The sequence below is a fragment of the Lotus japonicus genome, chromosome 2, assembly GCF_012489685.1.
Source record: "Lotus japonicus ecotype B-129 chromosome 2, LjGifu_v1.2".
NCBI lineage: Eukaryota > Viridiplantae > Streptophyta > Magnoliopsida > Fabales > Fabaceae > Lotus > Lotus japonicus.
In genome coordinates, this window is record NC_080042.1 from 17,466,420 (window position 1) to 17,483,674 (window position 17,255).

The 17,255-nt window shown below is 39.3% G+C and overlaps 2 protein-coding genes across 2 annotated transcripts; one reads left to right on the forward strand and one right to left on the reverse strand.

Annotated features, from left to right (window-relative positions):
- Window positions 1-3,063: 3,063 nt before the first annotated feature.
- Window positions 3,064-11,873, reverse strand: LOC130736147 (uncharacterized). Its single transcript, XM_057587993.1, has 2 exons — window positions 11,708-11,873; window positions 3,064-4,253 (listed from the first exon to the last, which is right to left on the reverse strand). The coding sequence occupies exons 1-2, from the start codon at window positions 11,871-11,873 to the stop codon at window positions 3,064-3,066; spliced, it is 1,356 nt and encodes a 451-aa protein (XP_057443976.1).
- Window positions 11,874-13,013: 1,140 nt separating this feature from the next.
- On the forward strand, window positions 13,014-13,754 carry LOC130736148 (agamous-like MADS-box protein AGL62). The gene has a single exon (XM_057587994.1). It carries the CDS (start codon window positions 13,014-13,016, stop codon window positions 13,752-13,754), a length of 741 nt encoding a protein of 246 aa, XP_057443977.1.
- The last annotated feature ends 3,501 nt before the right edge of the window (window positions 13,755-17,255 follow it).

The window sequence follows — 17,255 nt, forward strand, 5'->3', positions numbered from 1 at the left end:
TTTTCTCTAGGGTGAAATCTTACCGAGGGACACAATAAGGGAGGTCGGTGAAATGTCAGTCAGGTCTTGACGGTTGCGGTTGACTTGCATGAGTTTTTTTGGCTTTGGTTGTCAAGCTGGGAGCTGCTCGGTCAGGTCGAGGTCCTTGGCGGGATATCAACCTTGCCATGCAAGGATTTGGTCCCCGACACTGGCCGGGCCACCGCCCCCGCCCATTGTGTATCTTTGACGTCAACCTCGGACGTTGATACAGGGCAGAGGTCAGGTCCTCCGCCCGGGGCAGTGGGGGCTCTTGGCAGAACTTTCTTTTTGAGGGGCGAATGGCGGGTGTCGGTCTCAGGTTCTTGGCGGAAGAGTCTCTTTTTGTTGCCCTCCATGTTGAACAGGGGAGGGATCTGAGCAATTTTCTTCTTCGTCAATGCCTTCAGGATAATCATCAGACACTCTGATCTTAAAGTATCTTCGAGCGAAGTGGGTTTTGGCGTTAGATCAAAAGGAATTAAAACATTTGCGGCCGGCCCTGGCCTTCAGTGATACCCAGCCGCGTAACTGCAGAGACTTGGCGTCCATATCATAGAGGTAGTAAAAACGGGTTGTTGACGGTTCACGATGAACAGCGTCGCAAAGGATTTCAAAACACCGTATAAATGCCCAGGCATTGGGGTGCAATTGGCAGGGGGATGCGTTGATATCCCGCAGTACCGAACAAACGAAGGGACAAAAGGGGAGTTTTATTCCCAGATCGGTGAACAAGTAGTCATACACGTAGAAAAATTGGAAGTTGTGTACGTCGCCGGCCATACGACGGTACCAAGGGCGCTCGACTGCTTTACAACCCCTGTAAGCAAGGATGTTGTCCAGGGGTCTTTCGTGGCAAAAACCTCCGACTTCCGAAGAAAGGTCCGAGATTGAGTCGCGGGTCTCATAATCAGAAGGTTGATTGATGGCCTCTAGCAAGGGCGCGGACTGAACAGGATGGGGAAGGGACTGGAAAGTCCTAAGGCGAAAGGCCGTAACTTTCGACTGGTCAAGAGGGGTCCCGCCGGGAGGGGGAGGCCTGATTGACACTATGGATGCCTGGTCGCGACATGGGGGAACAGGTGGAGAGGACTTGCGAGAAGAGTTCCTGGTTCAGTGTTTGGGTGGCATAGTGGAGGAGTTGTCAAAAGGGTGAAGAATGAGGTGCTGAAACCGGCGGCTTGCAGAGGGATCTCTAGGGGGCGGTCAGGAGAAAGAAGAGTGAAAGTTTCGAAAGTGGCTAGTGATGGAGAATGGGAATTCTTATAGGCAAGGGACTGATGGTGGCACAAGTCGCGTGTAGGATTGGAGCGGCCGCTTTATTGCGTGTAGAAGATGGGGAGTTGCGCCCCATAATGATAGAAGGGAATGATTGCCTTGAAAAAACAAACGACGCAACCTTGGGAGGCGTTGTAAGCGTGGGGTTCGTTCAAATTCTACCCTCTATGACGAGAGGTGACGTTTCAAAAGTGGTAGTTGAGGTTTCAAAGATATGCTGACTTTTCCAGTTCGCTGACGTGTCGACGCAGTAGGCGACTGAAATTCTGGTTCTCTCACTGGACAATTGTCCTACATGATGTTGGGACAACAAGTTCGACAACTGACTAACAGTAACAGCAATAAACAAAAACACAAGTAAACAAGACACAAGAATTGGTAACCCAGTTCAGTGAAAAACTTCACCTACGTCTGGAGGGTTTTCACCCAAAGAAAGGAAATCCACTATCTCAAGATTCAGGAATTACAGACACTCATGAACACAACAGTTCATAGTTCACTTCCTAATCTACCCAGTGTATTTCTTCTTAGAACCTCAACCTAAGTATGAGAGCTCCTCTCACTATCTCTCAATCACTGACATAGTTATTGGTAACAAACAATCAACAATGACAATCCTAAAACACTCGATCTCTCTATTAGCTTCTGTGGTCTTCAAGCTTTAGGTCTTTGTTCTTTTATAGTCTTCAGCAGCGGTGGCTTGGGCAATAGGGTTTGCTTTGCTGAAGTAATAGATAGCAGCAACAAATCAAAACTGAATCTCCAAGATATTGTTGCAAAATTCAAACGTGAAGATTGAAACTCAATCTGTTATCAAAGATTGTTTCAACAAATAACAACCAACAAATCAAACCCTTCCTGTACAGCTACTTATTCCTCAAGTAACTATAAAAATATATCTTCATAAAATCTACAAGGGCCCACAATTAACGTTCCAAGCATAGGAATGATGTCCTAGCAACACAAAGGCAGATGCCACGGCATCAGCTTCGACATCCGGTTGTTTTTGACAAAATGCGAGACAACAAAGTAACAACAATCTCCCCCTTTTTCAAATTTTGTCTAAAACAATTTACTGAACAGAGAGAGTAAACAAAGAGAACCAAAGCTCCCCTTTAGTAGCAGACTCCCCCTCAAATGATGCATCAACCAGCACACTCCATAAAGCACAGTTGGAACAAAGAACATGATAGCAGAAATGTACTAATTATCAACCAGTGCTAAACAACACACTAGAAGCAATGTGAACAAAAGCTAAGCACCAAACAAAACAACCAGTCAATTACTTGCCTCTGTCTTGAACTTGTCTTCAAATCATTACAGACCAAAGCCATCAACACAACAAAACACATAGTTTGCACAGCTACACAGATCTACTCCCCTTTTTAGCATAAATTTGGCAAAGGGTACACAAACTACAACCAAAAGAAAAACAAGAACCACAAACTAATCATCAGAACTGGAGTTGCCTTCCGTGTCTTCTATATGCTCTTCAGATTCTCCCTGTTCTTCAGTGCTGGCATCCTGAGGAGCAGCAGCAGCACCACTTGGCTCACCCTCTTGACCTTCTTCCTCTTGAAGCTTGAGAAGTAAAGCATCAACCTTTAGCTTCCTTGCAGTGCTAATCCTAATAGTCTCCTGTAGAGCCTTAGAAACATCCATTAATTCAGCAATAATAACCTTAGTGCTAGATTCACTCACAGGAGCAGGGGCAGAAGTCTTGCTAAATGGCACAGCAATGTCTATGACATGTGGCTCCATAAACAGTCATTGATCCAGGGTAATAGGAACACCCTTTGGCAAAGGAACCTCATCAGCCCTGATGCTCTGACGATGCTGTTGAAGAATAAACTCTGTAAGAAGAGATGGAAATGATATGGGCAGTTTCACAGCACAAGTGTTAGCATGCTTCAAGGTCTGTTCAAACACAAAGGACCCAAAATCAAAGGCAGTAGAAGTGCCAATCTTGTAGATCCATCTGGCAAGAGCATTAGAAACTCTAGAAGTTTGTTGGGTAGGAACCCAATTCACAGCTTCAATCCTGTTAAGGATGGCATACTTCACACCCAGTGTTCCTGTAGACAGCAACTTCTTGATGGGCCACTTCTTGACTTGGCCAGCAGTAATCTCCTTGGCAATCACATCCAAGGACAACTCCTCATCAACAAACTCAACAACACTTCTGCCAAGTGCTTCGTTGATCACAGCAGGGGAGAATTCGACACATTTTGCCCTGACAAACACCTTTCTAAACTCAATACTTTCAGGAAGTCCCACTTCCACAGACAAATTCACCAGAAATTCTCTCACCAGTTTTTCATAACACCTTCCCACCCTCAGAATGTTCTTCATCAGCCCAGCCTTTTCAATAAGTGCAACCACTTCCTTGTACTCAAGTACATCAGAGCCAACTTCCCTTTCCTTGGCAACTCTGCGTTGGCACACATACTTCCACTTCTGAACATTACCTTCAGCATAAGAAAACACATTGTCAATAGGAACACCAGGGACATTCTGAGGAATGCGTTTTCCTGCATACTTCTTCTTCTCATAAGGCAAGATGTCCTCGACATCCCCCTCAACATCTGACAAAGATTCCTCAGCAGCAAGTGGAACCTTCTTCTTCTTGACACTCTTGGATTTAACTTCCTGTTGCTTACCTTTGCCCTTCACATCTTTTTGCTTAGACTTGGAAGTTGTTGGAGTGGACTTGGTCTTCTTCTTTGGAGCAGGAGATTCTTCAACATCAGGAACCCTTCTTTTTCTCTTGATCCTTGCAACAACACTATCAGGCAGAGAAGCAGTTAACAGAACATTATCAGAGTCATCATCAGAGATGTTCTGAATAGAGGCAGGAGCCTGGCTTGATTCCTTGGACTGAGAATCATCAATGGTCACATGCACTGGTTCATCCTCTTTCGAAGGAGAAGAAGAGCCATCAGAATGAGTGGGTACACCTGAATCATATTCATTAGTTAATTTGTTAAAATTTATAAATATTAAATTTAAATTTACTCCATTGAAATTTCATTAGTTACTCATTACTGATATTATATTCTATCATTATCAAGTCTACCTCAAACGCATGATAGGATATAAGTCTATCATGTTCTTATCTTATCCAACCCTTATCCATCTCTATATTTATAATTTAATAAAGACTAATTTAAGAAAATAATATTAATATTATTTTTAAAATTTATTAATTTAATTATTTATCACTTTCTACTAGTAAATTAAAATCAATTAATTACTTATGTATTTTAAATTTAAATAGACTTAGTAATAAATAAATTGAATTTAATTAATTTTAAAACAGATATTGACTCATTCATAAAATAAATAAATAAATAATAATAGACTAATTACTTTTTAAAATTATTAATTTTTTTAAAATTAAATTCTATCATTTCATTGTTTATATCATATCCTTTCATTATCTTGCCCACCTCCAACACATGATACATAAAATCTTATCACGTTCTTATCATTTTCTGCCATAATCCATCTCTCTACCCTATCTTGCGCTTATCATATCTGATCCCAAACATGTCTTTAAAGGGCCAAGGCATATACTTAAGCACAATGACACCAAGAAAATATGCGCTCGGAAGCTCGACTTAAAGCACTTTTAACTTTCTGGCAGAGACATTGAACCTACACATCTAGCCTATAAATACAGGTTTAATCGTTCATTTAGATAAATGCTAGATTGGGAAAGCCTTGGGGCCGACAAAATGTTTCGCTGGAAGGCTTGAGTGGACCTTAAGAGCGCTAATATGGATCAAGCTAGGTGAAGGATGGACAAGAAGAATTAATGTGAAATAATGATAGACACTTAGGGACTAAGGAGGTACCTGCCTATGTGCGGGCATAGATCTTGCACGAACTCTTGGGCCAAGATATTAAAAGGCCCAAGAGTCGACTAGGGTTAGTTTAGGGTTCCAATAACCCCCTATAAAAGAGAAATTGTATACGTTGAGAAAAGGACTTTTGATTGATATACATTAGGTGGCTAGGTTATTACAAGACCCTACCTCTGCAAGGGTTTTAGACTTGTTCCTTCCTCATTTTTCTCTATACATGAACAATAGGGGTCGTATGTGCGAGATCGAGAAATTCATTCCACGGTCGTGTGGTTTCTTAAGTGAGAATTGTGAGATGGAGACGTGTTACAGGCGCCATAGAGTTTCGCCGGAGCAAAGGTGTGTTTCTCCACTGCGTCGGTGTATAGAAGAATGGGGCCTGTTCGTTAACAGCAGGTCTTGGAGGAGCATGTTTAGCAGGAGCATGTTTACAAAGATCTCGTACCTAATCCAATGCTTGTCCCAAATTAGGACGACCCAGGTCGAGCAGAACTAGATATGGGACCTCCACAACACAAGGGAAAACCGCTGCCACCGGCGGTGACGCTAGAAGATTTTGCACGGCTTTGCACCAACATTGACGTGATCCGCGTCACACAAGCATCTACAGGCTCAGCTGGATTTCCTCTGCCCTGAACACGACCACTGTCAGATGGCTTGCATTAGACGAAAACTGTGGTGAAACTCAAGTCATTCTCCGTTCAAGAAATCAATATTTAATGCATAGCTGAATTTCAAATTACTTGTTGCTGTCAAAATAAAATTTAAATTGGTTACTAGTGTTATAGACAAAAAAAAACTGTAAAAATACTTATATATGACAATTTTTTCTTTTTAACACCTTAAATCCACTCACACTCAGAAAAATAGAAATAAAAGAAAAGAAAACGATATAAATAAGACATATGATTAATGATGTGTTAGAAAATGAAAAAAAAAATACAAGAACAAAGTAAGTGGAAATAGAACAAAAGTGTAGAAAAAAAAAGTAGGTCCAGTTTTAAAAACATTTATATTCACACTCAATTACACTTTGAGTATATTTTTACTTACTTTTTATTGAAAATTAATATGTTGATTTTATTATTCGTATTTAGATATTAATTTCTCAATGGTGATGGTCGCATTCCTACTGAAGATGATTCAGTTGAGCCTGCTAAAGCTTATTCTGCTGTAGAATCATATCTATGTTCTCCTGCATCGACCGCTAATCATCGGGGGGTAACAAAGACCAGAGGAGGCAAAACGTTGTCAATCAAAACTCCACCTATGCTCTCAACCTCCTCGCTCTTGTCACCTCCAGGAGCGCGACCTCAAATGGTTATTCTCGCTCCGCCAACGTTTTGATACCCACATCCACCTTTTCTGCCCAGTACTCTTCCGCTTCCCACTACTACTCTTTCACCTCTACCATTTCCAGGGCTACGTTCACCATTCCAGCTTGGACCTCATCGTCCATCTCTCACGCCATCATTACGAGTCTTCATCAATTTGAACTAACAATAACTACAAGACCTCGGAAAAGTTTATCATATACCCATAGATGTAAGACCCAAGTTTTTAAGCTTAGAATAAGTGGAAGAGATTTCCATTTACGATTAGGCTTGATGTATCGTGAAAGGAAACCTGAACAAGAGTTTACCAAATGAAATAAATTTATGAAGGAGAAAGTTCAGGAAAAGTCAAAGGATCGTATCGAAGTCGATAAAAGTTATAGCACGATCGTTTTACGCTTAAACCTAGGTCAGAAACCCTAGTATATAACTAATTTTCACTTTTAGGCACGACGGAAGTTAATTCCAAAAATCTTCAGAGAAATGTTAGAACTTCTCTTTTTCCATATATCACAATCTTTTCGAGGCGAAACTCTAGGATCTACGAACGTCCGATTCCAATCATCGGAAGTTTGCCGAAACCGAATTCCTGGTATTTCAAAACCCTAGAATTTCTCGACGATGAAGACTTTTTCTATTCAGAGCTTCAAATGAATATTCTACACGCGTACACCCATTTCTCTTGATGATTTCAATCTTTCTTCCGAAGGAAGTTTTCCATTCCGACATCCGATGCAAAAAGCAACTTATCGGGTAAAATAGTTTTATACCGACTATGCTTTAGTTGCCAAAAATACAAAGAGGCCTCATTTTAGTTTTGGAATTCTTTCGCCAAAACATATCTATTAATTCACGGAGAATGACGCCGGAAAAATCAGATTCGCGAAACTTTCATTTTCCCGCGAATTTCCATCCTCTATATATAGCAAACAAGTGAGAAAAAAACACAAAACTCCTCCATTTTCTCTCCTCAAGGCCGCGAGTTCATCCAAGGAAGAAGGAAGAAGAATTTTCTTCATTACTTGCTTGATCGTCGATCAATCAGTTGCTACTTCAAGGCTTCGAGGTATAGTCGCTAATCCTTACCTCTGATCGCTTTTTCCATAGCTTTTCTGTAGAGTTTTCTGAGCGGATAGTTTATGGGTTTTTGCAAAACTATCCTGAATCTTTCATTTCTGATTCTAAACCTCTTCTATATGTGCCCAAGATCAGTTCTGCCGGATTAGATTTTCCGTTATGTCGCCGGAATTCCGCCGGAATCAATTTTAGCCTTAAATACCCATTTTTGGAGTTTTTGAGGTAAAGCTTCAACCTTTAGGCTGAAAACTATCGCCTTAGCTTAGTGCTAGTAGGATTAGTTGTCATAAACGTCGTTGGTGACGTCCCTGCAAAATTTTATTTTTGGGATTTCAGTTTTGAAAAATCCTAAGTTAAAAATCATGACCAAAATACCCCTGCGACAGTTTTTGATCCGATAATTTTTCCGAGTTCAGAATACCCTTAGTTACGGCTTATGAAAGCATAGGAACCAAGTTTGATCGAAGAAAAATCGAGCCCCATAATTGCACAAAGTGGCCGAGCCCTATTAGGGGGGAAGAGGAAAATTTCCTTTTCCGAAAACTTGTCTTTCGCGCTAGATTATCGTACCTTAGAGTATAGATTACTTCGAGTAACCTTAGTAAGTATCGATAGCTTAGTTTTCGATAGACTCTGATAGTATTTCTGTGGTTTTGCTCTAAAGGTGATTTTGAGGAATTCCCAGAGGAGCAAGCCTTTGATTGTGAACAAGTGTTAGGAGATCGTCCTGGAGAATCTACAGGTGAGGGCTTCTCACTGAATCTCTAGTTAATGCTTAGGGTCGATGTTTTCGACATTGTTTATTGTTTATGCACTGGATTGTGTGTGATTGGAAAATGTTTTCTGAGGCTTCGGCTGACAATGTAGATGATTCATCTACTGAATGTTTTTGAGATTGACTTACATGCTATGTGCTATGTGGGTAATCTAGGATGTGTGGTGCATGCTTTATATGCTAAGTGCTAAGTGTTTATGATGCGATTTATTGATATATGACATGTTGTTGATTGTGATGATTTAAATATGCTCTGTACTGGAATCTGAGATTCTGAATGGTGAGAATAGCGGGCAGGTCATGCCGATTTTATTTTGAGAGTTTTGAGAAAGTTTGATAGGATGAACGAGGTTCGGGCCTTAATTTTGTTTAGTGGATCGAGACCTCCTCTGGAAGCGACTTGGGATTGGGAGATCTTGAAAATGTATAAGACTTGCGATAAGACAAAATGGAATCTATTTTATAAAGAAAATTCATAAGACCTTAAATAACCTCAAAATCTTTAAGTAATGATAACAACCTCGAAGGAAGGCATTGGAAGTCAAATCATAGTTTTGGAAAAACGAGGAGTGTCGTCGGATCCAAGTGTTGAGTTTGTTGTTGTGCTGTTGGAGCAGCGTTTGTTGTTGTGCTGTTGGAGCAGCGTTTATTGTTGTGCTGTTGGAGCAGCGTTTGTTATTGTGCTGTTGGAGCAGCGTTTATTGTGGTGCTGTTGGAGCAGCTATGTGTCATTATGAACTGTGTCTTTTGGTCGCAGAATCGACTTTACCTTAGGGTAAGCTTTTACAGACTTTAACTTCCCTAGAACACGTGGCGACGTGTCGAGTGAGGACGGAGACGTTGTTTGACTAATCATTTTGCATACATGCAACATTAATGGGGTAGTAACACAGGACGTACTCTGGACCTCGTCGGTTTCCAAAATGGTCATAAGACCCGGAATGCCGTGAAAGAGCGTTTATAGACGTCTCTTGTAGCAGACCGAAATGGCAGACCTACGGGTTTACTGCTGATCTGGCTACCTTTGTGTGGTGTAAGAGGCACGCGGGCCGAAATGGTTCCACCGTGGCTGGTGTTAGGGCTGATCCGTTTGATGTCCATCCCTTTCCGGAATGCATGTGGTTAACTGGGTTAACCTGCATATCATTTCATGCAACATGCATACTGACTTAGTGATGAGTGTGTTTGATACTTGTTAATTCTATTTGAGGCATGTTAACTGTGATTTATCGTCATTTATATTCATCATGAGATATGCAACCCTAGGATGTTATCCCTAGCTAAAAGCCTAAGTGGCTATCCTATTATCTGTATCTATCCTTGCTATTATTTACATAATTCTTTGGAGTTGACCCTCGCGTCTTCTGTGTGTGCTTTGGCGGACAAACGCCCTTTGTCAGATGTCTTTGGCGGACTGGTTCACGACGGTTCACCCTTCGGGGGAAACTAGAGTTGGGATGCTGGAACAGGGGCGCATCGCGATAGCGAGCGGAGGACGGAGGATGTACCTAGACTTAGTCGTTCTGGATTCAGATTCGGACGACGATCACGCTAGCATGTAGGATTGAGTGTTAGTGTGAGCTCCTCGAGATGGGATTAGTGTAGGAGTAGAGTCTTAGCTCTGAACATCATTTGTTTCATTCGGGACAGGGTAGTTTCCCACCTATAGCTTTTTGTGTGGTTTCGTTACAGGAATCACAGAGAGTTGGTTGGACTTAGGAAGTCTTGTTTCAGGCCGATGGGCCAGCTTATTCTCATTTTGAGGGATAGTGTTGCGGACACTTAACCTTTTCTTTTGGTTTGTACTTTTGCCTACGGGCGTTACATCTTTCTCCTTCTGTCACTGGAGGTTTACTCGTGACGAGGTTGCTTCTTACAGCGGGGGCTGTTTATATATTTGCTTTTCGCATTCGGGTTTTATTCAATTCAGTCTTGTCTTAGTTATTATCAAAAAAAAAAATATTCACGTTTTTCCGCATTAAGTTTATTTTTGGTTACTAAAGTGACGCCACCGAAATCGGGGTGTTACAATAGACGATATCAATGCTCACATCGAGTAAAATAATGAAGCAAACCAAGTCGGAACCCTAGCAGAAGTAGGAATGTCTAAAGACCTAGCCGTTTTTGTATAATAATCAAGTGAGCATGCCAATTACAAATGAACATTTTCCTCTTATAGACGAAAAGTCTAAAACCCTAAATATGATTCCAAATGGGACTCTTAGGCCTCATAGAATAACGATCCAAGATTCATTACATACTGTTAACCATACTTGGCCGGCCATAATAGTGTAAAATCCCTAAAACAAGGAACCAACTCGCCATCTGCATGAGTGGCTTGCCATGAGCGAAGGCTTTAGAGTGGACGCTTCCTTTGCCCTAACACAACTCCCTAGTAATATCTTGATCACCGAAGGCTGACCCTTAGGTTAAATTTCTGGGATCCTTGCTCGCCTCAACCATAAAACATTTTGAGAGCGATCGCCTTCGAAGGTGAGCCTAGGAAGTCCCTAATAAGTCCAAATTAAATTAATATTTCAAACACTACATATACATATGTAGAAATATCAAGATATCTAATCCCAAAATGCAGGTCATGTTATTGATGAATTATTGCCAGAATAAACAGAAAATGAATTCAAGCTTAAGCATTGCGGTATTTTTTTTTTTTGTTATGAACCGTCGCGCAGGATCTGGTCATCGGTCAGGACGTAGAAGAATTCTTCTTGCGACCCAATTTGTAGAAAAGAAGCCTGCTCGTCCTTGACAGAGCTTCTTCTAATTTACGATTCCTTTAGGAAATACTTGCTTGATTTTATTCAATACTGAAATACCTATTTATAATAAGGGTTGAGTACAAGAAAATAGGAAACTAGGAAACTCGGAAACTAAGAAACAAATCCTAAGGTCTTATAAAATATGATAGAATCAAATCCTAACTATTAAAATATGCTTATTGATAAAAATAAAACAAATCATATCAGCATCAATTCAAATATGCATCTATATCATCACACCCCTCCTCAACATTGACCTTGTCCTCAAGGTCAAATTGTAAGATCGTTCTTCGGGTTGTTGTCATCATCGGGAACCTCAATCAAAAATGGCCTTTTACACTCGTGCCTAGTTGAATATGATTCATCACAGTTGTAACACATCCCTTTTTCCCTCATTTCCGCCATTTCAGCTCGTGTTAACCTTTTAAAAAAAGGTGTTGAAGAGCCCCCTCTGTTGTTTCCACTTGCTGGCTTGGAGATTTCTCCACTTCCTTGTCAATCTGGTTTTTGTCAATCAGGCAATCAAATGGCCATTCCTCACAGTCCATGGTGGAAGAGTTCTGTGTGATACCTTTTGTTTACGTTCTAATGCTCGAGCCAGGTTCATGGCAGCACCGAGATTTTTGGGTTGCTGCATCTCGATATCAATTCTGAGTTCTTCTGTTAACCCAGTAGTGAACATGTCCACTTTATGATGGTATTTCAGGTCAGAATTCCTAGCCAGCAACGATTGGAATAGACTAGACATTGGTATTCCTCAACAAATCCTGTTTGTTTTAGGTTCGAGAGTTCCCCTAAGGAATTGTTACTCAAGGGTGGCCCGAACCTTACATGACAACCTTCCTAAAAACGGTTCCAGTCCAATTCTTCTCCTTCCTGGTCAATATGATCAAACCATAATTGAGCCTTGCCCAAGAGATGGAAAGCCGCTAGTCCCACGCAATCTTCCTCAGCAGTTCTTTGGCTATGGAAGAATCGCTCACAGCGTTCCAGCCAACCCAAAGGATCGTCGCTGCCGTCATAAACTAGAAACTCCATCTTAGAATATCACGGCGCCATGGATTTTCCTGCGCCGTCACGTACACCGGTGCTGCTGTCACGTACGTCGGTGCTGCTGCCGTCACGTACGCCAGTGCTGCTGCCGTCTGCGCTGGTTCCCAGGGTTTTCTTCTCAAAGTCCCGAACGACGACGAAGAGTTCCGCCATATGTTCTTCTAGAGCTTTCTGCCTGGCAGCCATTTGTTCCATGAAAGTGTTCAGCTTTACTGTCAAATCCACGTCCCCCAAAACAACCGACATTGGGGTCTTTGTTAATCCAATCAGATATGATAAATATTTCCAACCAAAAAGTTATATAAGTTGGTACTTGCTATAACAGGAAAAATCATGGTTCATTGGTGGACTAGTTTTAACATGGTCCACCGTTAATATTTACAATTAATCTTGCTTAATTTCTAGAAACAGATGAAGAGGCGTAAGTTGTCAATTGATATTTTTTAAAACAAATAAAAATAAATATTGTTGCATAAGTAGAGATACCCTGTGAACAGTTGTCCCGAAAGAAAAATTTACACAAAATATGCTCTGCATTTTTTTTTTATAAACTTATCTTATTAATAAAATATTTATCTTTAGAAAAAATCATAGTCATATTGCGAACAGCTGTCTGTAATGCAGCATTGATTCAAAATTAATTTTATACTATATGAGCCATGCGAATGAGGATATGCACAAAATTTCAAGCCAGATACATGTCAATACAACATTAATCTATGCATAAAAAATTGACTATAAAAAGAGCAATTTTTACGTGATTTCGAAATGTGTCTGCAACTCATCCTCTACACTCTTATCCCTCCATTTCTCTTTATTTCGTTCTTCAACAGCCATGTCCACCTCAGAAAAGAAAAGTTGGGGGCGTAAAAAGATTGACATAAAGAAAATGACGAATCAGAAACATTTGCAGGTTACTTTCTCGAAGCGCCGCACTGGGATCTTCAAGAAAGCAAGCGAGCTCTCCACGCTTTCTGATGCAGAGATGGCTCTCATCGTCATCTCGCCGGGCCAGAAGGTGTTTTCATTCGGCCATCCGAATGTTGAGACTATCATTGAGAAGTACCTCTTGGAGGTCCCAACTCAACCGGCTGACAACATGCAATACGTCAATTCTCAGAGTAGCGCTGACGTGCTTGGGCTCAATACAAAAATATTTCTATTTAACAACCAAATTGATGCTGAGAAGAAGCACATCAAGGAGCTAGATCGTCAGATCAAGGCAGTTCAAGCTCAATTTTGGGGGGCCTCTCTGATTAAAGAGATGGACAAGTCTCAACTTGAGCAGTTCAAGGGGGCCTTGGATGAGGTCAAGAAGCAAGTCACTCGCTATTGTGACATGCTCCCTATGCAAGGTGATGTTGATGCTAGTGATGCCCCTACCAACCCACCAATGTATCAACATTTTGCTGCTGGAGCCTCGAACGCCATGATCCCTCTCCACCACCCACCACCAACACCTCCTCAGGTGTTTTCACCACTGAATTTTCAAGGCCCAATGATGCAGACTCAAACCTTTTTTGGTGGCCTTAACAACAAGGGAGGACATGGAGGACCACCCCCTGGTTTCTACTAATATCATCCCATGATGATGAAGATGATGCCCAATTTTTTTTCAAGTTCAAGTTTTTTCAATAATCATAAAACACAGGCGTAACTAGTTTCATGTACGTGATATAGTTAGGACTGTTTAGGATTTGAAATTTAATTATCGCTTCATAAGTTGTTTTGAAATTTGTTCCCCTTCTATTACCTATCTATTATGTAGTTGGGAACAATTGTGGTGTAGTTTCATATATGCATTATTCAAATAAAGGGCTTCATACTAGAAAAAAAAAATTTGTTTTCTTTATGTCTTTTCTCTCCAAAATAGCCCCTTATTCCTTCATCTGGTGGAACGCATTTGAAATTTTCAAGTGAAATTGGCCAAAAATATAGATATGTGTTAAAATCAATCAAATGTTTTAATATTATTTATGCTGAACATTTCCCACGATGTTGTCCCAAAGGGTCAAAACCTTTATGAGAAGTTTCGACTATGTATATGCCATTTCATGTATGTAATTTAGATTAATGGTGAAATTTTGTTTGAAGATTAGTAAAAACTATGACATAAATCATACTAAAGTATATACGATGATAATTTGCACTTACACCATTGTCTATAGAACAGTACTCCTCAGGAGTACCGCTTTATCATCTTATATACTTTAGTATGGTTTATGTCATAGTATTAATTCAGAACACTCTTAATTTATATATAAGGAAGAGGCTACGTATAATAAGGACATATTCTTGCGTAATGTCAAATTTTATGGATTAACAGTGTAAAAAAATTAAAAGAGAAAACCAGAGCTTTCTGCTAGGTTTTGAGCGTTGGAAGGTTCAATTGCCGCTCAAGACCTCTCATAATTTTAATGACGCCATCTTTGATACATTGTCGATTTTTTCTGTTAACCCCCAGTAAAGACTGGTACGATTCAATTAAACATTTTGTTCATTTGGATTTGTTTGAGTTGTAGCTTTATAATTTGGATTAGGTTTATCGTAATTTGGAGTTCTTCATTGTGTAACAAATAAGGTCCTCTTCACAATCGCCCCTATTTAAGGCGTTGTTTTTTCGCGGTTCTTACGCTTTGTTTTTGTTGGGTTTTTGTGTTGTATTGTGTCCTTTGTCGAGGACTTGTTTCTCGACTCCCACTGATTTCAATAAATTTTTGCTTTTGAAAAAAGAAAATTAAAATTATTTAGTTACTCATATAAATTTAATTAATTCAAAAAAAAATTAATGAAAATTGAACTAAATTTTAAATTGTCAAAATATTGGTCTTGGTTATATAAACATAGACAACTTTTTCTCTTATCACTAGCTACTACTCAATTAATATTATACCATTACTTATATTAGGGTTTTTCCCACTGGGTTTTTCCTATGGAGGTTTTTATGAGACTCCTTCATTAGCTTTTCTTTTCACCAAAATAGCACAAGGGTTTATAAGAACATTGAGCTGTATTGATTTAATCTTGAGTTCTTCTTCTTTTGTCCTTTAGATAATCTACATGAGAGGATTGTTCTCATGATCTATTTATATATCAATAAAATCTTCATGTTCTCGAAAAAAAATTATTCATTACCTCTAAAATATGTATATTGAATTATTATGAGTAAATATGGACTGATTTTCTCTTATCATCTTCTATACATACTTACAATATTTTTGTACTTCTATATTTATTTATAATTTATAATTTATAAATAGAATAACTATTAAAAAAAAATAATACTACTTATAATTTTTATAAAATTAATTAATTATATTATTTATCACTTTCAAATATTAAATTAAATTTATTTGATTAGTGGTGTACTTTTAATTTAAATAGAATAATTAATTAAAAATAATTTAATTTTAGTTAATTTAAAAATATATATAGACTCATTTATAAAACTAAAAAATAATTGACCAATTACTCTATAGAAAAAAAGTAATTATAAATATTAAATTCTAAAAATAATATGTACTTTCATTATTATATCATATCCTATTATTATTGTGTCCACCTCCAACACATGATAAGATAAATGCTTATCTTGCTCTTATATCATATCATGCCCTTATCCATATCTTTATCATATCTTGCTCTTATCATATCCTAACTACCAAATGGGCCTTTAAGACTAACAGTAGGTCTATTTAAATAAATAGAAGGGATAATCATCAAATTAGTCCTTGTGTTTGTAAAAGAATTTAATTTTAGTCCCTCCCCGAAAAAAGTTTGGTCCCCCCACAATCGTATCTAGTTTGGTTTTATTTTCGCCATAAGGCGGAGCTCAAGCGAGGTTTTTGAGTGGTAAGCAAGTGCTAACGTGGCTTTATCCATGTCATTTTAACTCCATATATATAATTAATAATTTGATTTAATTAAAAATTAAAAAAAAAAATTAATTATAAAAGAAACTCATATATAAATTAAAGTGCTTCAAAACAGCACACCAAAGAAAGGAATACAAGTCTTAAACCCACATCCAAATTATATTCAAGACCCACACTCTAGCAAAAGGATAAAATTTGAGATTGAGCATCATTAAAACCTTACTAGGAAGAGCTCATTGGGATAAAAACCTAGTGAAGGAAAAATAATACTTAAATCTCAAAGAGGCTGGACTAGGCGAGCCCCTAGGGGGCCTACGCCCAGGGGTTACTTGCCAAGTGGCGGTCGCCCAGCCTGGGAATTAGGCTTCCCCTCGCAAGGCCCAGCTGGCCCATCAGAGCAGTTATGATTCGCTAGGCCCAGCTCCCCTAAATAGGGAGCGGTTACCATTTGTAAAGGACTCTTGGCTCATTTGATCAATACACACTTGAGATTCAGTTATTTTCTCTCTCTAAGCAGTTACACTCTCTCTAGATTCTCTCTTAGTGCAATCTTTCTCTACTATAGGTACTACACCCTATCTATATGTTCAAGGCAAGAACATTTAGCGTCGTTTGTGGGGAATCGTAAATTTTCTATGTAAGATCAAGTTTTGATTAAGTAGTACAACTCTATGTTTTGATGATTACATGTTAACTATTGTGTATGAACAATTATGGTACTCTAACGCTGTTTTCTGAGTGTTTTAATGACAGACTCTGACTCTGATCTTACTACACATAAATCAGAAGCACTATGCTCAAATAGTAACCTCCGCAACGCTTTCGCACTCACTATGTTCAATCAGAACAGTAAAATAAGCTTCAAAAGATCTGAAGATAGTAAAGCTCTGATATGGATTCAGTTCACTTGAAGTTCTGAAGACCAGAAGCTCTGAAGGTCCAGAAGCTCTGAAGACCAGAAGCTCTGAAGGTTTAGAAGCTTTAAAGGTCCAGAGGCTCTGAAGGTCCAGAAGTTCTGAAGGTCCAGAAGCTGAGAAGTGAAGATTCTGAAGTCCAAGAGTAAGCTGGCTCTGAAGACCAAGTACTTCTCCTCTGAGTCCAGAAGCAGAAGGTACAAAGGTCAGAGGATCCAAGCTTCCCTCTTACTCTGATCACCAAGCTTCACAAGTTCCAACATGAAGCGTCGCTCTGATCAGAAGTCA

Bases quoted from the DNA above. Each gene is read 5' to 3' on its own strand.
- LOC130736147 (XM_057587993.1), bottom strand. From the start codon at position 11,873: ATGTCTAGTCTATTCCAATCGTTGCTGGCTAGGAATTCTGACCTGAAA. The intron at 4,254-11,707 runs GTAAACAAAAGG...AATATGATTCAG, and splicing joins CCTGGCTCGAGCATTAGAAC to GTGTACCCACTCATTCTGAT.
- LOC130736148 (XM_057587994.1), top strand. From the start codon at position 13,014: ATGTCCACCTCAGAAAAGAAAAGTTGGGGGCGTAAAAAGATTGACATA.